General features: G+C 45.6%; 1 protein-coding gene across 2 annotated transcripts in view; it reads right to left on the bottom strand.

The window, feature by feature from the left end:
• The window catches only part of txndc11 (thioredoxin domain containing 11), a 117571-nt gene that overhangs the window by 34114 nt on the left and 55738 nt on the right, over nt 1-27719 (bottom strand). For both annotated transcript variants that reach the window (XM_086000611.1, XM_086000612.1), the window contains 2 exons: nt 20970-21099; nt 3984-4077 (listed from right to left, as the gene is read on the bottom strand). In XM_086000611.1, coding sequence (XP_085856737.1) covers nt 3984-4077; nt 20970-21099 — 224 coding nt within the window. The remainder of the gene's footprint in view (nt 1-3983; nt 4078-20969; nt 21100-27719) is intronic.

Below are 27719 nucleotides of genomic sequence, written 5' to 3'. Positions count from 1 at the left end.
TCTATATATATCTTCTTATCTTATCTTATATCTATATATATATAAATCGGTACTTCTGTCTGTCATTCTGTCTGTCATCGCGTGTGCGTCTGGCGGGCTATGCGCTCGAAAGTTACAGGGTGTACCTACGTGCGCGTTACCTCCAAAGAAAGCTTACGCTTCCGAGACGGTTTTAAGCATATTTACGTTTCGGCCGGGCTAAAATCGCGCCCGCGGTATCCCAAAAACCTTCAACACGGTGGCATAGTGGTTAGCACTGTTGCCTCACAGCGCCAGGGACCCGGGTTCGAATCCGGCCTCGGGCGACTGTCTGTGTGGAGTTTGCACATTCTCCCCGTGTTTGCGTGGGTTTCCTCCGGGTGCTCCGGTTTCCTCCCACAGTCCAAAAGATGTGCGGGTTAGGTTGATTGGCCATGATAAATTGACCCTTAGTGTTAGGGGGATTAAATACGTGGGGTTACGGGGATAGGGTGGGATATGTGTTGGTGTAGGGGTTACGGGGATCGGGTGGGATATGTGTCGGTGCAGGCTCGATGGGCCGAAATGGTCTTTATCTGCACTGTGGGGTTTCTGTGATTCTGTGATTCCGCTCATTAGCATCTCATTATCCGCTCATTAGCGACAGAATGACCTCGAGGTCGACCAATCGTACGGCGGCTTGCTGCCGCGTGCGGCCGGGCCCTCCTACGGTCGAGTGACGGGACGATTGACCAATCCTACGCTTTGGTGACCTGACGGTCAACCAATCGGTGCGTGTGTGGGCGGGCCTTATCGTTCTGAACCGAGGTGAGTCGCCGCCATCTTGCTTCCATTCTTTTTCCTGCTTTCTGCGTCTTTCTTTTCAAATATACATTTCCACCAAAATAAAATTGAATTTATTAAATTGTTTTTAAAAAAATCACTCATTTGTTAATATTTTCTCTAACCTGAACATTCTTTTTCCTACCTTGCCCCGTTTTTTTCTTAGGCCTCAAAGCCTGCGCCTTTCTTGCCCAGCCAGGCCCGAGCTCGGTGATTGCGCTTCTGCTAAGCTCCTCACGCCCCCCCCCCACCCCGTGTCACATTACCCAGGGCAACGGCGTCAGCCACGAGGGTCAGGGTGCGCGCGCAGCAGGAGCAGGTGAGACGCGGCGTCTCTGTTCCGCGCTCGGGGGGGGGGGGGGGGGGGGGGCAGGGCTCGGCCGCCGACCGTCTCTCAGAGCCGCAATCGGCCTCGGCCGGGGGGGGGGGGCGGGGCTCGGAGAGCGGGGCTCTCGGCCTGGGGCCCCCCCCCGCCACCCCCCTTCCCCCGCCCCGCCGCCCCCCTCCCCCCCCCGCCCTCCCTTCCCCCCAGTCGCTATCTCTCTTCCCCCCACAGTCGCGCTCTCTCTCTTCCCCCCCCCACTTGCCCCCCCGCCCTCCCTTCCCCCCAGTCGCTATCTCTCTTCCCCCCACAGTCGCGCTCTCTCTTCCAACAACAACATGCCCTCAAAAAAGCCTCGGCACCGCCGGGCACTTCAGCTAGTGTATGTATATATTATATATATATATTTTATATATATAAAGCGATGCTTCTGTCCTTCTGTCTGTCTGTCCTCGGGTGTGCGTCTGTCCGGCTATGCGCTCGAAAGTTATACCGCGTACCTACGCGCGCGTTGCCTCCGAAGAAAGCTTACGGTTCCGGGACGGTCGTAAGCGTATTTACTTTTCGGTCGGATGAAAATTGTTCGCGCCTTATGCGAAAAACCTTCAAAATTAAACTCATTATCTGCTAGCATTCATTGACTGACGTCAAGGTTCGACCAATCCTATGCCGTCACGATTGACCAATCCTACAGTACGGTCCCCTGATGGTTGGCCAATCGGTGTGTGTGTGTGTGTGGGCGGGACTAATCGTTTTCATCTCAGGGATCTGCCAGCCATTGTTTCACTTCAGCTTCCAGCTCAAATGACTTCAGCTTCCAGCTAAAACTACTTTGAAAGTTAGTATCTCTTTTAAAAATAACATAAGATTTACCAAAAACGTTTTATAAGTACTTTCACTTTCATCTTTCAAGCTTTTAAAAGGTAGAGAGACAGGGACACAGACAGGGCCCCAAAGCCTGGCACTCGATTTAAACCGCCCGCCCCAAAACAGCCCTGGCAACGCCGGGCTCCCCCCAGCTAGTAAAAGATGTAATAGCAGAGCACTTGGAAAGCAGCGATAGGATCGGACAAAGTCAGCATGGATTTACAAAAGGTAAATCGTGCTTGACTAATCTACTGGAATTTTTTGAGGATGTAACTGGTAAAATAGATAAGGGAGAACCAGTGGATGTGGTGTATTTGGACTTTCAGAAGGCTTTTGATAAGGTCCCGCATAAGAGATTAGCATGTAAAGTTAAGGCACATGGGATTGGGGGCAAAGTATTGACTTGGATAGAGAACTGGTTGGCAGACAAAGCAAAGAGTTGGAATAAATGGGTCTTTTTCCGAGTGGCAGGCAGTGACTAGTGGGGTACCGCAAGGATCGGTCCTAGGACCCCAGCTGTTCACAATATATATTAATGATCTGGACGAGGGAATTGGATGTAATATCTCCAAATTTGCAGACAACACAAAGCTGGGTGGGAGGGTATACTGTGAGGAGGATGTCGTGAAACTCCAGTACGATTTGGACAGGTTGGGTGATTGGGCAGAAACATGGCAAATGCACTATAATGTGGATAAATGCGAGGTTATCCACTTTGGTGGCAAAAACAGGAAGGCAGATTATTATTTGAATGGCAATAGATTGGGAGAAGGGGAAGTGCAGAGAGACCTGGGTGTTCTTGTGCACCAGTCGTTGAAGGTAAGCATGCAGGTGCAGCAGGCGGTTAAGAAGGCAAATGGTATGTTGGCCTTCATAGCAAGAGGGTTCGAGTACAGGAACAAGGATGTCTTGCTGCAGTTGTACAGGGCCTTGGTGAGACCGCACCTTGAGTACTGTGTGCAGTTTTGGTTGCCTTATCTGAGGAAGGATGTTCTTGCCATGGAATGAGTGCAGCGAAGATTCACCAGGCTGATACCTGGGATGGCAGGAATGACGTATGAGGAGAGATTGTGTCGATTGGGCTTATACTCATTGGAGTTTAGAAGATTGAGAGGGGATCTCATCGAAACCTATAAAATTCTGTCAGGCCTGGACAGACTAGATGCAGGAAGGATGTTTCCGATGACCGGGGAGTCCAGAACCAGGGGTCATAGTCTAAAGATAAGGGGTAAGCCATTTAGGACTGAGATGAGGAGGAATTTCTTCACCCAGAGAGTGGTGAACCTGTGGAATTCTCTGCCACAGAGGGCAGTGGAGGCCAGTTCATTAAATATATTCAAGAAGGAGTTGGATATATTTCTTAAGGCGAAAGGGATCAAGGGATATGGGGAGAAGGCAGGGACAGGGTACTGAATTTGGATGATCAGCCATGATCTCATTGAATGGCGGAGCAGGCTCGAGAGGCTGAATGGCCTACTCCTGCTCCTATCTTCTATGTTTCTATGTTATAGTTTTCAAAAGTTGAAAAATATCTCCTACTTCAACATCCACGACAAAATCCATAATAGCTTTTAAAAAAGAGAAGTGGATAAATATTTGACAAAGAAAAACACTAAAAGTGTATGGGAAAGGGCAGGGAATGAGGGAATGGCAGTCACAAGCATGATGAGAACATAAGAAATAGGAGCAGGAGTAGGCCATTCGGCCCCTCGAGCCTGCTCCGCCATTCAATAAGATCATGGCTGATCGGATCTTGGCCTCAACTCCACTTTCCCGCCCGCACCCCATAACCCTTGACTCCCCTGTAGCTCAAATATCTGTCTACCTCTGCCTTGAATATATTTAATGAGCCAAATGGTCTTCTCCTGCACTGTAAAATTCTATATGATTCTACAATGAATTAGAATTCTTTCAACAGACAGTAAACTGAAAGTTTATATTGCATAGTTTACTTCTGGCATTCCAGTATTCAAAAACTAATGAGAAGTCTCACCTCTTTTTAGTGCATGCAATGCAGAGATGTAGAGTGTCAGGTAACCTGGAGGCTGTGGTGAGGCGTTGAACTCGAAATAGCCAAGAACACCTGGCTGTGTTGGGGGGAAAAAAAGAGAGAAAATGAAAATGAGGACAATTCAAAAACTGAGAAAGCTCATTAGCATCTTCCACCATATGTTCACAAAACTCAGACCCAAAACACCCGACACCATGGGAATCTCCAGCTACTTATACAACTGTTCGTTATTGTCAAATGCAATTTAACATCTGTTGAAGTCAAATTATTCATCCACAAAAGGATGTCAGAACGCATACGGCTATATAAAGGTCATCATGATTGACACCAAACACTTAGAAGACCCTGTCCATACAGCAATAACTCTTCAAATGAAGCTATATTATATAAACAAAAACTGCTAATAACTCAAGCAGTATGTCAAGGCTTCATTCATTGCAAATGCCATTGGGACTAGTTTGCCTTCATATGCTAGTTAGAAACTATTGGCCCTGACTTTGCAGTCGGTATGGTGGCAACTTTGGGATTTGGCGCATGTGGAAATCTAGAAGTTGCGGTCTGTCAATGACAGCTCCGAAACTGGCTGCGCTGCGGGATGAATCCAAGCCCCAGTCTAGATGCAAAGTCATTGCCAGCCTTGGGGTTCTTTATTAGTGGTGCACCTGGCAGCATGGTGATGTAAAGCATGTCCTTGTCCCAAAACAACATACGCATTAGAAGTACCCATGGTTCAAGTAGAACCCCACAGGCAGAAATCACCAGTTTATTAAAAGCAGTATCTGTAGATGAGGGGAGGAAGCCTATTTTTACAGTCATGCAATTTTATTAATTACAGCATCGTCTCACTTTGTACCTGAAGCCAAAATTAGAATTTTAACTATTTTCCTGATGCGGTTAGTGTCAGTGTCAGAGTTAAATAGAGGCGGAGGTTATCCAAATATGTGGTCTATTTGGACAGATCTGCTATCATTCGCAAATGGACACGACTACTGCCAACGAAATAAAGCAGCAGCGCATGTGCAGTTCGTGATTTTTTTTGGTTGTTCTGGCTGGACTTCCCACAGATTGATGAGAGATAAAAGGAGGGGAGAGGGTGGAAAAAAAGTGATCACTGCTGCCGAACTGAGCTGCAAGAACTGAGCCGCAAGAACTGAGCCGCATCTGGGAGAAGAAAATTAAAAATTGGAATCGTGTTTCTAGAATTCGTGTTTTTAATTGGCTTATGAAAGTTAACATTTGTGCGCTGCCGAACTGAGCCGAAAATAAAATAAAAATTAAAAGTCGAATTGGTGTTTCTATCAGTTTTTGAAAGTTAACATTTATGCGCAGAGCGCTTCTGCACAGCTTCTGGTTCGTTGGCAGCAGCTTCTGGTTCGTTGGCAGCAGCTTCCAGTCTATTGGCAGCAGTCACTCTGTTCACAAGAACCAGTAAATTTGAGCAAATGCTTACTGGAAATTAAAGCTATAATAACACTACTACTTACTCAGGAATATCAGCAGTCTCATAATACCCCTATCTTGTTTCTTAAACTTGATCTGCCTGCATAGGAGTTTGAGGGTCGCCATCTGCAGTAAGTTTTCAAAACATCCTAATGCCAACTCAAGTCGAATTATGGTACAATAGCAAATAGAGGAATCAAAATGGATTGAGCCAATAGGCCAAGAGAGCTCTCACATTCCAAAAGTTTCAGCTAAGACTGCAGCTCTGAATTTGCGACCTTCCAAATAATTACCATTATTGACTTTGAAATGCTCGGAGTTAACCGGTTAACGTTACTGAACTTTCCAAAAATTGTTTTAAAGCAGAAACCAAAAAACAAAATTAACTTGACTGCTTTTGAAGATTATAATTGGTTTTCAGCCCAACAGAAGATGCACAGGAAACTTCATTAAGAAATTAACTGTCATTAATTTGGCAGAAGAGCATATGGCAGGGATCAATGGCATGCAGTCAACACTGGTCAAATCTGGTATGAGTAGCTGGCATATTGTACAAGGAAGATTGCTGTTTTTATCTGAAGTGCTGCTTCAGAGATGAATACGAATTTGGATTTCATACCCATTGCAGTGGTACAAATACTCCAAACTGGTCTGGTAAAGTCAACGCTAACTGACTAGGAAATCCATATACTAACTAGGAGTAAGCTATTGTGGTCTTTCCAATGGAGCCACCTGCTACCACCAAACTGGCTGCATTTTTAAGATACCTCCTTTATGAGAAACCACCTCTAGGATAGAGGCAACATAGGAAATGCTGGTCAAAAAGACCAAGGTCCATCTAGTTCAGCTTCGACCGTCTTGGTAGTTGTTTGATACAATGATAATGGAGTTGTTGACCAATCATGGCAATGAATCTCTATCAATCAGTCTACAACAGGCCCAAACAGGAGGTGAGGAAACCCTCTGTGATGGAAAACTTTGCGAACCATAGGTCTAATGTCACCTGTTCCTCTCGCGCATGCTCCACTTGTATCTCAAATCACTCATGTACTGTATCCCAAAATATTAATCAATGCCATCTGTTTTCACCGTCTCCCTCGGGAACCTGTTTCATAGATTTACCACTCGCTCACTGAAATAATGTTTTCTGCAGTTAGTTTTGATTTTGTCACCCCCCATCAAGTGCTATGTCCTTTGGTTCTACTGTTCTGGACAAGATGAAACAACTGGTCATGGTCTACATTATCTAGTCCCTTTAGAATCCTAAAAACAGCAATCATATCACATTTCAACCTCGTCTTTTCCAGGGAGAAGATGCCCAATTTACATAATTGCTCCTCATAAACCAATCCCTCAATTATTCTGGTTGCTAACTTCTGTATCATTTCATTAACTGCAAAATCCTTTTTGTACTGTGGTGACCCGAACTGTACAATTTTTTTTATTCATTCATGCGATGTGGGTGTCACTGGTGATGCCAGCATTTATATCCCATCCCGAATTGCCCTCGAGAAGGTGGTGGTGAGCCGCCTTCTTGAACCTCTGCAGTCCGTGAGGTGAAGGTACACAGGGCTAAAAATTCAGTTTGGGGCGCCCAGCTCGCCTGGGCGCCGGAATTACCGCTGCGCGCGGAGCCACTTGCGCCATCCGGATATTCAGTTTCAGCGCCGCAAGTGGAAGCCGGCCGCTAAACAAGGGTTTCGGCGCCCTGCTTGGGGCGCTGAAACTGAATATCGGCGCGCAAAGTGCCGCAGCGCCACCCGCTGCGGCATGGCAGGCTGCGGTACTGCAGGCCTTCCTCCCATTGTTAAGGGGGAGGTGCCTGCAACAGCGCGATCCCCGCTCGCGAGTGCCGGCAAATGAGCCCGGCACCAAGGAGAAGTGCCGGGCTCTCGGGAAACAGCCGGCAATGCCGCGGGGGGGGGGAGGGGGGTGTAGCAGGCCGGGGATGGAGCTGCGGGCAGGCGCCGCACCTCCACCTTAACTCACCCTACTACCGCCACAGGTAGGCCCCTGTGTACCGGTCGCTGTTTGCGGCCGGCGCGGAGGAGGCGGGCGCGACCAAATATGGCCAGCGGGGCGCTGCGCACACCGATGACGTCATCGGTGGCGGCACAGCGCTACAGGCTAACGCCGCCATTAGCACCCCGCTAAATATCGCGGTAGGTCTGGCCAGTGGCGCAAAACCCCTCTTTGGGCGCAAACTGGTGGCGCAGGCCACTGAATTTCTAGGCCACAGTGCTGTTAGGGAGGGAGTTCCAGGATTTTGACCTAGCGATGATGAATGAACGATGATATATTTCCAAGTCAGGATGGTGTGTGACTTGAGAGGAACTTACAGGTGGTGGTGTTCCCATGTACCTGCCGCCCTTGCCCTTCTAGGTGGTAGAGATCATGGGTTTGGGAGGTGCAGTCGAAGAAGCCTTGCCGAGTTGCTGCAGTGCATCTTGTAGATGGTATACACTGCAGCCACGGTGTGCCGGTGGTTGAGGGAGTAAATGTTTAAGGTGGCAGAAGGGATGCCAATCATGTGGGCTCCTTTGTGCTGGATGGTGTCAAGCTTCTTGAGTGATGTTGGAGCTGCACTCATCCAGGCAAGTGGAAAGTATTCCATCACAATCCTGACTTGTGCCTTGTAGATGGTGGAAAGGCTTTGAAGAGTCAGGAGGTGAGTCACTCGCTGCAGAATATCCAACCAATGACCTGCTGTTGTAACCACAGTATTTATGTGGCTGGTCCAGTTAAGTTTCTGGTCAATGGTGACCACCCCAGGATGTTGATGGTGGGATTTCGGTGATGGTAATCCCATTGAATGTCAAGGGGAAGTGGCTAGACTCTCTTGTTGGAGATGGTCACTGCCTGGCACTGGTGTGGCGCGAATATTAATTGCCACTCATCAGCCCAAACCTGAATGTTGTCCAGGTCTTGCTGCATGTGGGCATGGACTGCTTCAATATCTGAGGAGTTGCGAATGGAACTGAACACTGCAATTATCAGTGACCATCTCCACTTTTGACCTTATGGTGGAGGGAAGGTCACTGATTAAGCAGCTGAAGATGGTTGGGCCTAGGACACTGCCCCGAGGAACCACTGCAGCGATGTCCTGGGGCTGAGATGATTGGCCTCCAACAACCACAACCATCTTCCTTTGTGCTAGGTATGACTCCAGCCAGTGGAGAGTTGTCCCCTTGATTCCCATTTACTTCAATTTTACTAGGGCTCCTTGATGCAACACTGTCAAATGCTGCCTTGATGTCAAGCGCAGTCACTCACCTCACCTCTAGAATTCAGCTCTTTTGTCCATGTTTGGACCAAGGCTGTAATGAGGTATGGAGCCGAGTGGTCCCGGTGGAACCCAAACTGAGCATCAGTGAGCAGGTTATTGGTAAGTAAGTGCCACTTAATAGCACTGTCGACAACATCTTCCATCACATTGCTGATGATTGAGAGTCGGCTAATGGGGTGGTAATTGGCTAGATTGGATTTGTCCTACTTTGTGGACAGGACATACCTGGGCAATTTTCCACTTTGTCAGGTAGATGCCAGTGTTGTAGCTGTACTGGAACAGCTTGGCTAAAGGCGCAGTTAGTTCTGGAGCACAAGTCTTCAGCACTACAGCCAGGATGCTGTCGGGGCCCATAGCCTTTGCTGTATCCAGTGCATTCAGCCGTTTCTTGATATCACGTGGAATGAATCGAATGGGCTGAAGACTGACTTCTGTGATGGTGCGCACCTCAGAAGGATCATCTACTCAGCACTTCTGAAGATGGTTGCAAACGCTTCAGCATTATCTTTTGCACTCACGTTCTGGTCTCCGCCATCATGGAGGATGGGGATGTTCATGGAGCCGCCTCCTGCAGTTAGTTGTTTAATCGTACACCAGCATTCACGACTGGATGTGGCAGGACTGCAGAGCTGTGATCTGATCTGTTGGTTGTGGGATCACTGAGCTCTGTCTATAGCATGCTGCTTCCTCTGTTTAGCATGCATGTAGTCCTGTGTTGTAGCTTCACCAGGTTTTGCACCTCATTTTTAGGTACGCCTGGTGCTGCTCCTGGCATGCTCTTCTGCACTCCTCATTGAACCAAGGCTGGTCCCCTGGCTTGATGGTAATGGTAGAGTGAGGAATATGGCAGGTCATGAGGTTACAGATTGCGGTGGTATACAATTCTGCTGCTGGTGGCCGACAGCAACTCACGGAAGCCCAGTTTTGAGCTGCTATATCTGTTCTAAATCTATCCCATTTAGCACAGTGGTAGTGCCACACAGCACGATGGAGGGTGTCCTCGGTGTGAAGACGGGACTTCGTCTCCACAATGACTGTGCGGTGGTCACTGCTGCCAATACGGTTATGGACAGATGCATCTGCTACAGGTAGATTGGCGAGGACGAGGTCAAGTAGGTTTTTCCTTCGTGTTGGTTCTCTCACCACCTGTCGCAGGTCCAGTGTGGCAGCTATGTCCATCAGGACTCGGCCAGCTCGATCAGTAGTGGTGCTACAGAGCCATACTTGGTGATGGACATTGAAGTCCCCCACTCAGAGTACATTCTGTGCCCTTGCTACCCGCAGTGCTTCTTCCAAATGGTGTTCAACATGGAGAAGTACGGATTTATCAGCTGGGGGAGGTGGTAATCAGCAGGAGGTTTGCTTGCCCATGTTTGACCTGATGCCAGGAGACTTCATGGGGTCCGGAGTCAATATTGAGGACTCCAAAGTCCTCTCCTTCCTGACCATCTTGCCACTGTGCCTCCACCTCTGGTGGGTCTGTCCTGCCAGTGGCACAGGACATATCCAGGGATCGTGATGGAGGAGTCTGGGACGTTGGCTGAAATGTATGATTCTGAGTGTGTCAGGCTGTTGCTTGACTAGTCTGTTGGACAAGTCCCCAAATGTCAGTGAGGATGACTTTGCAGGATTGAGTTGGCTGGGTGTGCCTTTGCAGTGTCCGAATCAGTGCCTAGGTCAATGCCAGGTTTTTCCTAGCAGTTTGATACAACTGAGTGGCTTGCTAGGCCATTCCAGAGGACAGTTAAGAGTCAACCACATAGGCCAGAATGGGCCTCTAGCCAGTAGAGGCTGCGTTCGGACAGGTAGAAATATAACCAAATAAGGGCAGTCGCACAGAGCTGGATAGGAGAGGCAAACAGGATTTGAATATACTTGGAAATTGGGCATACAGATGGCGCATGTAGCCAGTAGATCTCCTTCCCTAAAGGACATCAGTGAACCAGATGGATTTAACTACAATCTGGTAGTTTCATGATCACCATTACTGATACTGGCTTTTTATTCCAGATTTATTTAATTAACTGAATTTAAGTGCCACAGCTGCCGTGTTGGGATTTGAACTCAGGATTATTAGCCCAGGCCTCTGGATTACTAGTCCAGTAACATAATCACTATGCTACCGTACCGCTATTCAAGGTATGGGCGCACCAATGATTTACAAAGCAGCAGGATTACCTCACTATTTTGGGTCAATTTTGACCTTTAATACATTACAAAGGGTGGTGGAATCAGATTCCATACAACTTGTAAAAGGCAATTGGACATGCATTTGAAGAGAACTAATTTGTAGGGTTCTGGGGAAAAAGCTGGGGTGTGGGACGAAATTGGACAGCTCTGTTAAATGTACCGGCAAAGGCACAACGGGCAGACTGTCCCACTTGTATACTGCAAGATTCTATGGTTCCAACATTTGATTTGCTTTACTCACGGCCACCAAGCAATGTTGCGATTGCTTCAATTTATTGTCAATTAGGACCCCCACATCATGCACATTATTTTCTTTCTATTTAAGTAATAGCCCCTTCCTGGATGTCCCCATGTGATGTAATTTGCATTTCTCTATACTGAACTTCATGCGCCATCTGTATGCCCAATTTCCAAGTATATTTAAATCATGTCACCTCTCGTTTGCCTCTCCTCTATCTAGTTCTGTGCGACTGCCCTTATTTGGTTATATTTCTACCTGTCCGAACGCAGCCACCATATCTCCGATTTGTAGTTCTACTCCTGCAATCACCTCTGGATTCCCCGAAGGATCGATCCAGTTTATTTTAAGAAAATCTCATTGTTGCAGCAGATTCTGCTCTACTATTACATTACTTGGGAACTTCAAGATAAAACTTTCCAAGACTGTACAAGTCTCACCTCGCCATGTGGAATGTCACAGAAGATTGATATATTAAACCACATGATAAAGTGTTCTTTATTTTTAAATGTAGTGGATCCTGTTTTACATAAATATAAAAATGGCAGTTTTCAAAATGTTGCACAATGCTCATTAATGAGCAATGAGAAAATGGCAAAGTCCAGATGACTTTTTTTTTCCATTTATGGGATGTGGGCGTCACTGGCAAGGCCAGCATTTATTGCCCATCCCTAATTGCCTTTGAGAAGGTGGTGGTGAGCTGCCTTCTTGAACCGCTGCAGTCCGTGTGGTGATGGTATTCCCAGAGTGCTGTTAGGTAGGGAGTTCAAGGATTTTGACCCAGCAACGATGAAGGATCGGCGATATACTTCTAAGTCAGGATGGTGTGTGACTTGGAGCGGAACTTGGAGGTGGTGGTGTTCCCATGCGCCTGCTGCCCTTGTCCTTCTAGGTGGAAGAGGTCGCGGGTTTGGGAGGTGCTGCCGAAAAAGCCTTGGCAAGTTGCTGCAGTGCATCTTGTAGATGGTACACACTGCAGCCACGGTGGAGGGAGTGAATGTATAAGGTGGTGGATGGGGTGCCAATCAAGCGGGCTGCTTTGTCCTGGATGGTGTCAAGCTTCTCGAGTGTTGTTGGAGCTGCACTCATCCAGGCAAGTAGAGAGTATTCCATCACACTCCTTACTTGTGCCTTGCAGATGGTGGAAAGGCTCTGGGGAGTCAGGAAGCAAGACACTTTCCACAGAATACTTAGCCTCTGACCTGCTCTTGTTGCCACAGTATTTATGTGGCTGATCCAGTTAAGTTTCTGGTCAATGGAGACCCCCAGGGTGCTGATGGTGGGGGATTTGGCGATGGCAATGCCGTTGAATGTCAAGGGGAGGTGGTTAGACGCTCGCTTGTTGGAGATAGCCATTGCCTGGCAATTCTGTGGTGCGAATGTTACCTGCCACTTATCAGCCTAAGCCTGAATGTCGTCCAGATCTTGTTGCACGCGGGTATGGATTGCTTCATTATCTGAGGAGCTGTGAATGGCGTTGAACATTGTGCAGTCATCAGCGAACATCCCCATTTCTAACCTTATGTTGGAGGGAAGGTCATTGATGAAGCAGCTGAAGATGGTTGGGCCTAGGACACTGCCCTGAGGAACACCTGCAACAATGTCCTGGGGCTGTGATGATTGACCTTCAACCACCACAACCATCTTCCTTTGTGCTAGATATGACTCCAGCCAGTGGAGCATTTCCCCCCGATTCCCATTGACTTCAGTTTTACTAGGGCTCCTTGATGCCACATCGGTCAAATGCTGCCTTGATGTCAAGGGCAGTCACTCTCACCTCACCTCTGGAATTCAGCTCCTTTGTCCATGTTTGGACCAAGGCTGTAATGAGGTCAGGAGCCGAGTGGTCTTAGTGGAACTCAAACTGGGCATCAGTGAGCAGGTTATTGGTGAGTAAGTGCCGCTTGATAGCACTGTCAATGACACCTTCCATCACTTTGCTGATGATTGAGAGTAGACTGATGGGGCGGTAACTGGCCAGGTTGGATTTGTCCTACTTTGTGTGGACAGGACATACCTGGGCAATTTCCATATTGTCGGATAGATGATAGTGTTGTAGCTGTACTGGACAGCTTATTCTGTAGCACAAGTCTTCAGCAAGATAGCCGGGATGTTGTCGGGGCCCATAGCCTTTGCTGTATCCAGTGCACTCAGCCGTTTCTTGATATGACGTGGAGTGAATCAAATTTGCTGAAGACTGGCTTCTGTGATGGTGGGGACCTCAGGAGTTGGCGATATGGATCATCCACTCGGCACTTATGGCTGAAGATGGTTGCAAACGCTTCAGCCTTGTCTTTTGCACTCACGTGCTGGGCTCCACCATCATTGAGGATGGGGATATTCATGGAGCCTCCTCCTCCCTTTAGTTGTTTAATGGTCGGCCACCATTCACAACTGGATGTGGCAGGACTGCAGAGCTTTGATCTGATCCGTTGATTGTGGGATCGCTTAGCCCTGTCTATAGCATGCTGCTTCCGCTTTTTAGCATGCATGTAGTCCTGTGTTGCTGCTTCCCCAGGTTGGTAGTGCCACACAACACGATGGAGGGTGTCCTCAGTGTAAAGACGGGACTTTGTCTCCACAATGACTGTGCGGTGGTCACTGCTACCAATACTGTCATGGACAGATACATCTGCGACGGGTAGATTGGTAAAGACGAGGTCAAGGACGAGGTCAAGTAGGTTTTTCCCCTCGTGTTGGTTCTCTCACCACCTGTCACAGGCCCAGACTGGCAGTTATGTCCTTTATGACTCAGCCAGCTCGGTCAGTAGTGGTGCTACCGTGCCACTCTTGGTAATGGACATTGAAGTCCCCCATTCTGTGCCCTTACTACTCTCAGTGCTTCTTTCAAAGAGTACATCCTCAAAAGAGTACATCCTCAAAAGAGTACATCCTCAAAAGAGTACATCCTCAAAAGAGTACATCCTCAAAAGAGTACAATGCTCAAGTTTAAATGGTCATCTAAAATATGGATATCTTAATTTTCATAATTTCATTGGTATGGACTTCATAGTGGTTTCTGCCACTGGCTATTTTTTTTTAAAGCTTTGCAGCCACCTACTCTTGGCTCCCAATGAACACTGGTTGTCAGTGTATACATGTATATGGCCAGAGGGACTGCACCTGATGAGCTTAACATTAACCATTTAAAAATCGGTAAAAATTGCGACTTCTTCACTGCAGCTTAAATGAGAGTTACTGTGCAATTCATTACTGATGAATAGTGTGGTTGGCATACTGCTAATAATTCAAAGTTGTTGCCGGCACACAAAAATAATCAAAATCATCCCTTATTTAGAATTGAGAGGGGTTTCAAACCTGTCAATAATCACCCAATCATAATGGCAAGACAACCTGATGTCCAACTGCGACCTGTATTCATATATTTGGGATTAATAACTCAGCAGCATTAAAAGTTAGTCTTCAAGACTGGTTTGCCTATGAACATTATAATGCAGACAACACAAGGAATTATTTAAGTATTTTAAAAACCTATCTTTTAAAACTTGCATGTATTCTATATTTTAACATTGATTAGAAATTGGTTAGCAATAAAGTGTCATTTATATTTGACACTATGAATTAGATCCTGAGCTAGTGCATTAGATATTATGGTCAATTCTGACTCAACATCTGGATAATGGAGTCATGGCCACCTTACTCCTTCAGGGAATTACTGGATATGGAGGTTAGGTATTATAAAATTTTCCTCTGAGCTGGAAGCACTCTGCTGCCATAACTTTGAAACAGGTCCCTAGCACCAGAGAGGTAACAAAGCATCTAGGACTCTTATTCTGGAGTGCAAAACATATGTCTACTTTTTTAACTAGCGAGTCTCCTATTACTACTGCATTCCAAACTGAATTGCCAATCACCCACCCCTCCCACCTAGCCATTCCATGTTTTTTGGTAAAAATTTTAATCTAGTTGACGGTCCAGCCCAGAGTCCTCAACCTCCGTACAGGAAGCCACTGCTTCAAACTTAAAAGGTCAATTGCTCTGGATGTTCCTGCTTTAGCCTGTCTCACCTCACTTTTCCTAGTCTGTGGAGAGTCACCACCCTTTCATCACTACCATCACCTCCTCATCTCTCAGCAAGGTGACTGCCCTCAAAACTGTTGCTCCAGAAACCCCCAATCCATCCCCAATGTGTCAGATTGTTTCCCACCTCAAACTTTGAGATTTTAAGCTCAAGAAATCTCAGTTGGAGACGCTTTCCACAAATGCGTTAGTCTGAGTTTACATCGGCTATTTCAAACTCCCACATCCTGCAGGAACCGCACATTACTGTCCCTTCCTGTGCTGCCATTCTTATGATAAATGTTAATTAAGTTAGTTAAGTTATATTCTTTATCTACATTTCAATGAAACTCTTCTTTGCTTCTCTAGCCAAATTCCCATTATTAAAGCACTGTTTCCATCTCACTCTTCATTTTAAATTCCTACAAAATTAGGTCACAAACTAGATTCAGCTGCTCCCAGACCAACAACAGAGCAGATTAATTAACACTTGCCACTGAAATGGCACTATCAGTTACACAAATTTAAAGTCACACAAAACACTAGCTCAGAGGTATTGTAGTGAAGTACAATAGTGATTAATACATTTCACACACCCACAATGTAGCTGTTTTTGTTACTACGATTTCAGAGTAATAACAGAGCAAGCAGGTGATCATTTTCCATGTTCACTGAAAGTGAACAGTCAGGTTATAGATTTTGTTCTTCCTAAGTTGGTCAGTGTCTGTAATAAAGTGTATAATATCTGGGGAAACACTGGGAGCACTACCGGTGAGATTAGTTGTAATGAATTACAAGAACACAAGAGTATCGGTCAATACCCTGTAATGTACAATTGCAATTTTTCTTGTAATGCATCTAGTGTTTAGATTCTAACTTTATTCGAAGAAGGATTCACAGATGCAACAATCGATTTTCCGAAATTGAAACATTACTACAGCCAACCTTACTCGAACCTATATACCCTCTTAATTTACAGCTCTGCCACTGAATCTGGAGTTTGTCAATGGCAGTGGTATAAAATGAAGTATTGCTGCCTCTACAGGCACTGGTGAAAGCCAAGGATGGACCTCAAAGCCTTTGGATGAAAGGCAATGGTGATGGCCATGTCCGCAAGGGAAATAATTAAAAGCTGCTTTTACATTTTAATTTTAATTCAGGCTCTGGAAGCCCAGCAACAACTTGTATTTATATAGCACCTTTAACGTAGTAAAATGTCCCAAGGCACTTCACGGGAACACAAGACAAAAAATTTGACACCGAGCCATACAAGGAGAAATTAGGGTAGATGAGATGTAGGTTTTAAGGAGCGTCTTAAAGGAGGAAAGAGAGGTAGAGAGGCGGAGAGGTTTAGGCAGGCTATGCAAAATTGATTTCATAGCAAAAAACAGTGGGCTCCCAGAATATGAATTAGAAGACCAATATAAAAGCAGCTAAAAACTCCCAGAGGAGGTGCCAGCACGAAAAAAGGCTGTTAGGGACACTGGCCAATGCTGGCGGAGGTGAAAACCAAGGTTTTCATAGCTTGGGTCCAATTCCTCTATGGGGTATCAGATCCTCAACAAGTTAATATAGAGGAAATCCTCCTCGACAACAGGGCTACAGGACGGAAGTGGAGAACTTGTCTGGCTATTTTCTGGAGCTTAATATCAGCTCTGCATGATCAGAAAGCTCATTATCCAAGCAGGCAACATCTTTGTCTGTTAAGGCTAATGTGTCATGCAGAAACAGCAACAAAATTACCGTATTTTAGTTTGCAACACATTTGAGTCACTAATGGACAGCAAATCCAAATCGTATTTTACACAGACTTCAAACCAATTCAGCAAGATAAATGGCCAGTTAAACATGTTTTTTTTGGTAGTGCTGATCAATGTCCCCCCCCCACCCCCCAATTTTTTTTTTGGGTGCGCAGGCCCATTAAGGCAAAATTTAACATTCCCGGGCTGCACGGGACGGCAGTGAGCTACGCGGCCACGCAGCTTAGAGGGAACGTTGGTGCTGGTCTGAGGGAGAAGTGTGGGCCAGGATATCAGGAGAACTCCCTCCTCTTCTTCAAATAGTGCCATTTACAGCCATTTGAACAGGCAGATGGGGCCTCAGTCTGATGTCTCACTGAAAGACATCCACCTCTGACACTGCAATATTCTCAGTACTGCAATGAAGTGTCAGCCTGAATTACCCAAGACCTAAACCGAGGCCTCGTCTGCCCCCTCAGACGGGCGTAAAAAAAGATCCATGGCACTATTTCAAAGAAGAACTAGGGAGGTATCCTACTGTCCTGGCCAACATTTATCCCTCAACCAACACTAATAAAACAGATGATCTAGTCATTTATTTCACTGCTGTTTGTGGGACCTTGCTGTGCGCAAATTAGCAGTCAGCTTTCCTACATTACAGCAGTGACTACACTTCAAAATACTTCATTGCTTATAAACGTCAAGTTCTCTATTTAAAACACATGGAACATGAATATTGAATTTCAAATGTGAATTACATTGTAAAGCCAAGTTTAAAAGTGGAAAATATCCACTTAGAGCGCAGTCATTAATCTTTTGAGGGGTAGAGCATTCTGCGGACCCCCGGACAATCAGACACTATTGTTGCGAGAACAAGTACAAAACAGTTCAACTTTTTCTCCCTTTAAAATTTTGGCTCTGGAAGAGTGCAAGATAAACATTCACAGAAAACTGCTCTTCTGTTTAAATCACTAACAAAGTCCTGTTTTAGTGAAATTTCCTAATTAAATAAGCTTTGCGTATTTCTAGTTTCCACAAGTATTCCACCCAGCTATAGTAAAAATCAGTACAGCACAATGGTGGAAAACGTCCAGTATGAAAATTTTTTAAAAAGGTGTCGATTAAAATAAAATCATTGGGTTTTTTTTGGTTTCCAAAAACACTGGCCGGGAATTTGCGGTCCGGATGACTGCGAACTGGCCGCCACCCCCCCCACCCCTCACAGAGCCGGCAAACTGTAATCAGCCAAATCAGGGAAACTAACAAAAACCCTTGTGTCTTCCGCAGTAATTACGCTGTTAAATTCCCCACTAAAAAAAAGTTAGACCCAAAGGGATTAGGTGTAACTGGGGTTAACAGCGCATTGACTGCTAAAAAGGTTAAGGGCCTGAAAAACTCATTTTAATTTTGTGCAGTGTGAAATTTATCCTTTTATGAAACTTTAAAAGAAAAGTTTTTTTTTAAAGTTTGTTCATCGTTATTTCAGGTTTGCCTTTTCCCATGTGAGGGCCCCAATCTTTGTTTTGCTCTAACATTTTCAAAAAGTTAGAATTAAGAGCTTACTCACTTCCTTGTTCGCTGTCTGAGAATTCTGTGTTTTGAGTGGCTGCTTAGACAGCTTGTTGACGTCACAGCAGCTCACACAAGGGGATCCCCACTAACCTCCATTGATTTGAATTGAACGTTGGAAAACCCAAAGTTCCCGACAGAGATTGCGAGATCCTTGATGGAAGCGTACCCCTTCACTTCGCCGCTGACCGCAAATTCCAGGCCAACGTACCGAAAAATCTGCCCATTTTGGCCAGTGTAGGATCGATTCCTCCTCCCCAACGGTAAAAATATTGGACTATGAAATATAAAAACCCAGAAGTGCACAGCCCGCAAGAAGAGCTGGGCAATAAAGGGTTAATTCAGACATTGCAGCTGAATTGCCATACGAAGGTTTTCTGTCCAGGGAAGATACAAGAACATTCGCATATTTAGGTACCTTAAGGGGTTACATTGTTCACCTTAGGCCATGGCCCCCGAATAACCAGTTTCAGTGCAGGCCTAGACAATGGGCCAGGCCTTGAACCTTTTGAATACGAATGCTAACAGAAACCAAAAACCTCACATATGCAGTCACTTTGGGAGGGTTGCATTGTCAGAAAGATATCTCAAATCAATGGACAATAACAGGAACAATTCACACATTTTGAAACGAATGGTATGCTCAAGAGGGGGCCAGGAAATACTGCAAGTTGGTTTTGGTTTCAAGAAAGGTCACTTCGAAGACAGTGGTGTGGGAAGCCGACGGCAGAACAGCAAACAAAAAGATTCGGGCCTACAATCAAGAGACAGCCGATCGGGAGTGGTGATTGTATGTTTCAGCCAATTCATAGAGGGGGCTTTTATGATCGAGTCTACTTTATATGTAACAGTCAAATCACGGCCAGGTTTAACTGTGTCATATTGTGTTGATGCAAATGACCCTTGCGTAGAGGTTTGTATTTTGGGGTTGGTAGAAACATAGAAGATAGGAGCAGGAGTAGGCCATTCGGCCCCTCGAGCCTGCTCTGCCATTCAGTGAGATCATGGCTGATCATCCAAATTCAGTACCCTGTCCCTGCCTTCTCCCCATATCCCTTGATCCCTTTAGCCTTAAGAAATATATCCAACTCCTTCTCGAATATATTTAATGAATTGGCCTCCACTGCCTTCTGTGGTAGAAAATTCCACAGGTTCACCACTCTCTGGGTGAAGAAATTCCTCCTCATCTCTGTCCTAAATGGCTTACCCCTTATCCTTAGACTGTGACCCCTGGTTCTGGACTCCCCGGCCATCGGGACCATCCTTCCTGCATCTAGTCTGTCCAGTCCTGTTAGAATTTTATAAGTTTCAATGAGATCCCCTCTCATTCTTCTAAACTCCAGCGAGTATAAGCCCAATCGACCCAATCTCTCCTCATACGTTATTCCTGCCATCCCAGGTATCAGTCTGGTGAATCTTTGCTGCACTCCCTCCATGGCAAGAACATCCTTCCTCAGATAAGGCGACCAAAACTGCACACAATACTCAAAGTGTGGTCTCACCAAGACCCTGTACAACTGCAGCAAGACATCCTTGCTCCTGTACTCGAATCCTCTCGCTACAAAGGCCAACATACCATTTGTCTTCCTAACCGCCTGCTGCACCTGCATGCTTACCCTCGGCGACTGGTGCACAAGGACACCTAGGTCTCGTTGCACTTCCCCTTCTCCCAAATCTATTGCCGTTCAGATAATAATCTGCCTTCCCGTTTTTGCCACCAAAATGGATAACCTCGCATTTATCCATATTATACTGCATCTGCCATGCTTCCGCCCAATCACCCAACCTGTCCAAATCATACTGGAGTTTCTTGGCATCCTCCTCACAGCACACACGCCCACCCAGCTTTGTGTCATCTGCAAACTTGGAGATATTACATCTAGTTCCCTCGTCTAGATCATTTATATATATTGTGAATAGCTGGGGTCCTAGGACCGATCCCGAATATAAGTCGTGGGGATTTATACTGGGGAAGTAATTGTGTGTGTGTTCAATAAACAAATGAATCAAAGGTTGAGCCAAAACCCTGTGCCGTGTGTATTTTGTTCTTATAAATCCTGATGTCCAAGAACTGTGTGTAACGGGGGACCAATATCGGGAAAAAAAACCTTACACCAGTAAGAAAACAAACTTATGTGACATCTGATCATATCACTCAGGACACCACAAAATGATTTAGTTTTTGAAGTGTAATCAATGTATGTGGTGCTATGTAGGTGACTAGTTAGTCTACTGTTGGTCATTGGGGGAAAATGTTGGCCTGAACACCATGAGAACCATGGAATAATGCCATCCATTTGATTTAACTTCAACAATACAAACACTCCTTGAGTACTGCACTGGAGTGTCAGCTGAAGAAATCCACACAGCCAAGAGATACTGTATTTAGCACACATTCAGAAGCTACCTCAGTTATTGATAGCTTATCACTGAAAACAAATACAGAACCAGGTTTCCTGCCCCTGTATAAAAAAAAAAGTACCTACCTCATAATGCGATAGAAAGTCCAGCAAGATAGAATGAGTTGAGATGTACTGAAGTGGACTCATTACTCGTCGAATGAAATTATGAATGTAGGCTGCTGTAAGAGGGCCTTTGTACTCAATAGGGCCAAACCTAACATGACAAAAAAGAATTTCCATGAATTGTGATATATTAGAGTTTTTACACCCATCTTCATTGGAGAATTTAAGATCTCTATTACAGCACAATATGGAACAGGTAGCTTTCTTACATGCATTCCAGGCCAGCATAGAAACATCTTAGCCAAAAAAAACACCAGTACTAAAATTCACCTGTTCAAAACAAGAAATTATCAGCTATCAGCAAACTTAAGGGTAACTTATTTTGATAGAGGACTTTTGCTGGTAATCTTAATGAATACTTGCATAAGATCATCTAAAATTAATAAAGTTGTCTCATTAAAAAATAACTTTTTTTTTGGGGGGGGGAACAGACGATTTGGTACTCAAGTTGAAAGATGCAAATACTAAATGGATGAGAGAAAAACAAAAATCACCCATTGGTAGTATCAGGCACTAGGTTAGATACAAGATCCTTTCACACCACCACCGCATGCCTTAGTTATCAAGCTTGAGCACCTCCTACTGCACCAGTGAGATATATCCTTTACCAACACCAACCATCCATGGAGTTTCAATAGACTTGCCAGTTTAGAGTGGTCAACCCTCTCCCACTGGTTTGAAACACAAACTAAATTTTGGTTGAGACCCTTGTAGCTGAGAGGTGACGGACCCAAAGCAAATCGGCTATATTTAAATCCAGAACCCAGAAAGATTCTGTCTAAACTTATGTGCCATTCAGACCCCTTAAAATATTAAAAATGCAATTTGCTAATCTGAACAATAATTTTCTTGAACTATAGTGCTTTTAAAAACAAATTCAATTTAGATCCCATTCTGGTCTGTAGGCATTTTAGTAATTCTTCCTTGAGAATTCCAAGAGTTTACACATAACAGGCCACCAAAGAGATTTTAATTTGACTATCGAGCTGTTGTTCAAATATTGCAGCAGCTCAGAAAACCATAAAACAGGCCATCTATAATTTCACAGGCTCACATTTTACACATTGTTCAAATAATCGTAAGCTACTAGCAACATTTTTAGTACAGTGAATTTTTCAACTAATGGCTTCTGGATTGTAAGCAGCTGGGCAAAGATACATTCAATAAATAAAACCTCAATACTCCAAAAAAGGGACCAGCACTGCCAATTTCCCCAGCCAAGTGTATTAAGTTGGTACCATGCAATTTCCATTACCAGGATGTATAAAATTGCCACCCTCATATGCCCTTTCCAAATCTACTTGACAACTGTGAAATTTACTGCAGATTACGCATACAGGAAAGTACTTGTCTATAGAACCTTTCACCCTGGATCTAGCCATTTGATGTAAAGCAGACATTACAGGGTCATATTTAGTGAAGCGATATCCTTGCATTATGCCCACTTAACAGCATTGGGGGGGGAATCAGTACTTAAGTCTCCATCAGCCAGTTTCTCTCTTTCACAGTATGTATAACCACTGGAAACTATGGGGGGGGGGGGGGGGGGGGGGCAGCGGGTCAGGTGGGAAAATGTTTATTTTTTGACAGCGGGTCAGGACTCCACTGCCAACCCACCGCCACGCGCCTTTCCCAAATGTCAGGTCTGTCAACGCTGAGCAGACCAGACATGCAGCGGTGGGGGAGGCAATTCAGGTCATTATGACCTTGTTAACAGACCATTAAGAAGTATTTTGAGCTCACCTTCAGAGCTTAGCAGATTGCCCACGGGGTCTACGCTGCTCGGGGATCACGTCAGGTAAGCAGGGTGGGAGTTGAATGGCCATGGAATCATCTCATTACTTGACAGCTGCAAATGTGCTTTAAAAGCTCCCATCTCACAGCTGTTCACTTTCCAGGCTCAGAAGCTGTTGCTTATTGCATTTGGAAGACAGATTGAGCTTTATGCAGGTTGCAAGTGTTTGGAGTAAACTCTCTATCCAGTGTCACCTCATTGGAACAACCTCTCTCACCATTGACAGATCGCTTCTGCCATCTCAAGGTCACCTGCTATCTATTACATCAGCGCCCTTGAAACTATCTCACCTTGGTCCTTGGAATCCCACCACAATCAGCCCCAACACAAACAACACCACCAACCTTTACCGCAATCAACTGATGCTCTACAGGACAGAGCATCAGCACCCAACCACATTGCTGCCTGGGATGCCAGGGATGGCCTCAACATGGCCAGATTTCCTTCACTTGATGCTGTACACCCTGGCTGACACATGATGCGCCATGTTGGCACCAACCCACACCAACACCATAAAGCATCCCTACAATGCCCAAGCCATTCCTTTCACACATCAGCATTGCAGGGGGTACCGTTATGTCTCACCATTCATGGCAATTCTCTAAGCCGCTTCCAAAGGTGCACACAAATCTGTCCAAGAACGCAGTATTCAAAATAAAGGTTTCAATGTTTGACAGCACATTAACAGAAACTTCACATGAACATTGGCTAAAACACACAAGTGCCTACCCTTGTGTGGTGTTTATTGGCATGATTGGACTAGAATGAGTGTGAATGTGAGGGGTGGCTAGTGAAATAGGGAAGTGATAATGTAGATAGATATAGAGAGAGGGATGGGTGGAGGTGCAAGGTAAGTTGATGTGAGTAAGGATGTGCAGGAATAGGGTAGGAAAGGCAGAGTGATGGGGATGTGATGAGTGGCACAGCAGGATGAGGTTGAGTGTGGCTTTGCAGTAACGTTTCGTGATCTACTGAGATCACTGAAAGGTTTGTGCCACTGCAGCCCGGTCCTCCCGACGACATCCCTGTTTGTGCCCTCCTGTGCAACGTGCAACCAGGCTGCGTTGGTCTCCTGGGGAGGTCTCTTCCGCCCATTGGAAGGGAAGAGAACCTCCCTGTGTGCTGTGACTCCCTCCATAAGCATACGGAGGGAGTTACAGGAGAACCTGGGTGCAGCCATGCACCTCTGCAGTGCTTGCCCATGTTTGTAGCACCTCAATGCTGTAGAACACAGACAGCGCAACTGTAAAACTAAATTTGCGCAAGGTCCCTTTAAGGAAACCGGCTGATGACGCGTCATCAAACCCACTTCCTTCAATTGGCCAGCAAATGCGCTGGGCCGGCTTAACAAGCCCAATCAGGGGAAAATCATTTTGGACAGCGGGCTGGAGTCAGCAGTGAGGCTGGGATCCGTCACCGATATCGCTCGCCACAGAACCACCGAGGTTTGTAAAATCCAGCCCTATATTACTGCAGGAGTGCACAGTTATGTGCTCCCCTGGAAATTTACCTTGGAATTCCTCAGTGTTACTTCAAGGTGGTTTGGAGTTTTAATGAAACGTTACTGCAAAGCCACTCTCAACCTTACATCTGTAAGACAAAAGTCCTATACCAACCTGCCCCCGTCACACAGTACTGCCCCCGATTATCAAAATACACGACAAGGCCTTGGACAACATGGACCACATTCCATACCTCGGGAGCCTACTGTCAACAAGGGCAGACGTCGATGACGAAGTCCAACACTGCCTTCAGTGTGCCAGTGCATCCTTCGGTCGCCTGAGGAAGAGCATGTTTGAAGACCAGGTCCTCAAACCCGGCACCAAGCTCATGGTCTACAGAGAAGTGGTGATACCCGCCCTCCTGTATGCCTCAGAGACATGGACCATGTACAGCAGGCACCTCAAAGCACCGAAGAGGTACCACCAACGCTGTCACTGCAAGATCCTGCAAATCCATTGGCAGGATAGGTGCACCAACGTCAGTGTTCTCGCTCAGGCCAACATCCCCAGCATCGAAGCTTTGACCACGCTCGATCAGCTCCGATGGACGGGTCACATCATCTGCATGCCCGATACGAGACTCCCAAAACAAGCGCTCTACTCGGAGCTCCGACACGGCAAGAGAATCCCAGGTGGGCAGAGGAAACGCTTCAAGGACACCCTCAAAGCCTCCTTGAAAAAGTGCAACATCCCCACCAACACCTGAGAATCCCTGGCCCAAGACCGCACAAAGTGGAGGAGAAGCATCCGGGAAGGCGCCGAGCACCTCGAGTCTCTTCGCCTAGAGCCCAGCGCAAGCAGCGCACGACAACCCAAGAACCCCACCCACCCGCCCCTTCAACCACCATCTGCCCCACCTGTGACAGAGACTGTAGGTCCCGCATTGGACTCATCAGTCACCTGCGAACTCATTTTTATGTGGAAGCAAGTAATCCTCGGTTCCCGAGGGACTGCCTAAGGAGGAGGTTTGGAGTTTTTTAGTGCCCGAGAAATGCCCTTTTGCTTTAAGTGGAGCAACAGCTGGGAGGCTAAAGCCAAATGAAAATAAGTCGCATCGCACCAACCAGCTTTTGGAAAGGATTGCTCCAATTAGAGAGCAAGTTAAAACATTTACTATAAATTGCAAGTTAGAGGCTCCCCTTATGGTTCATCAGATCAAGTCAAGCGAGTAGCTGAGCTATACACACTGGAATGGCGTTAGATCGAATCCTCAGTCTGCATCGGGGCATATGACCCCAGTTGGGGGGCAGCAATTAGCTTTAGCACTTCTAGGTTAAAGAGGGAGAGGTGGGGATAAAAAAAAAAGCCAAAGTTTGTATTCCTGATTGCTATTTAGCGATTCCCTACTGGAAGTACACGTGCACGGAGTCCAGCATCATGCTCAGTGCTTGGTGCTGCCACCTGCCATCGAAGAGAGAGACTACCAACAGCTATCCAATATCAGCCACTTGGACAAGTTACTGGTGTACGTGGATCCTTACCCCAGCAAAAAGTTAAGCACCCGGTGAAGGGGAGAGAGGAGAAAGTTGGCAGAAAAAGGGAGCATTGCTTTTAAGTTTACACATTAGGTAGACTCAGAAGGCATGGTGAAAAAATAAGGCCTTATCCCATAGAGAGTTTTACCAACATTACTAAATACAGAGAACCTAAAACTATTCAAATTAAAATTAAAATTTCAAGCTACAGATAAGCTTGGTTTGACAAGTGCAGGGCTCCTCATTCAAGCCTCCTGGGTGCCCGAAAGTTATTCCTCAATCACTAGTTCAAATTAATATTGCGAAACAATCAAAAATTGGTCAGAGAACACAATCGCAAAATGATTCCCAAAAGCTTTAAAATGATTATTTTCGATCAGAAAATGAGGCGTGGCATTTGCTGAATATCAGAAGGCCCAGAGGTTTTCATTCTCAATTCAGCAACTTGGCAGGTGGAATAATCTGCTCCAAAAATGGAAAGGAGGTTATTTTTTTTAATGAAACCCTTCTCATGAAAAATTCTGTCTCCAAGTGGATTAAATATTTAGAATAGTTTTAATTTTCTCTCAAATTGATGAAATGTACCATCAGAACAGAATGATATACCTTCATTTACTGTTTTTGATTCCAAACAATCAATCGCAATATTCAGTAGCTCTGCTTGCAGAGCTGGAGGGGGTGGTGAGGTGGGTTAGAAAGAGAAGGAACTGCTTCTAAGCACTGAGTGATAACCAGCAAGAGGGACTGTTCCAACTTGCTGTCATTGCACTAAGTTGTGATTTGCAGTGAGGCTAGGGTGGGTAGGTAGGGAGTGAGTCCATCTACAGTCTCCAAACCAATGCTGGATGGGAATTCCCTCCAGGAGAATGCAATTAGGGAGAACAGGTGGACCAATCCTGGAGTGGAGAAAACAAGCCCTAGAGAATGAGTCTGATGGGACGGGGAGAGGACCTACCTACAGGGAGTGGGGAGGCTGGCTAGACAGGCATGGAGATTGATCCATGAAAATCACACCAAATACTAATAACCCCACCATATTTCTACAACAATGGAGACATTGGGTCAAGTCATTGAAACAGACCAATAAGATGGTTAAAAAGATATGGACTGAATAGCCAAGATGGACAAATAAAAAAAATCACCCAAACTCCACATTTTTAAATACAGAATTAAAACAATTAACCATAGGTCGTATAATTAGAGTGGGAAAGTGAAGTGGAAGTTTTTATGGCTGACTTTGGAAGATCATTTGCAGGTAGAAGTGGAATCATGCATCATTTCTGGTTTGTTCCTACAAACCAGGTATTAAGTGCAATTTAGACAGATTCGCATTTTACAGACATAATTCTCTGATCACAAAGACCACCCTTAGACCTGTTTTATTTCATCCTTACAGAACACCAAGCTATCTTTCCATTACAGCATTTAGCAGTTTCCCCAAGTAATTCCCCGGCTTCAAGCAGTTATCTGTAAATCTAGTCCGAATTGTTGATCATCCTCGGTGTAAAGAAATACTTCTAGTCCAATACTTGCCCCTCTCAACCTTTAACCTGCTGCAGTGTATCTGAAAGTATTATTCCAGGTTTCTTTACCTATTGAATTAAATATCTTGTATACCTCTATAAGGTTCCCTGAAGGATGAGGACCCTAAGCTTATCTCGTCTTACAATACAACAGTGACTACACTTCAAAAGTACTTCATTGGCTGTAAAGCGCTTTGGGACGCTGGAGGTCATGAAGAGTATTAAATGCAAGTCTTTCTTTGCTCAGAGCTCATTCCTCCTTAGCCTAGTCGCTCGCTTCCATTACTTAGGGGGACTGGGCAATTACTGCTACTTTACATCGTTGGGGCATGATGAGCAACGACTCAATGAAACAGCCCGAGCTCCCTCATCTTCCTTCTTGGCAAGTTCTATCACATACATAGGAGTACTTATTC

This window comes from Somniosus microcephalus, chromosome 11 (assembly GCF_052327205.1).
Source record: "Somniosus microcephalus isolate GS21.2 chromosome 11, FLI_Smic_1.0, whole genome shotgun sequence".
NCBI classification, from domain to species: domain Eukaryota; kingdom Metazoa; phylum Chordata; class Chondrichthyes; order Squaliformes; family Somniosidae; genus Somniosus; species Somniosus microcephalus.
This window is presented reverse-complemented; position numbering and strand designations above follow the sequence as displayed.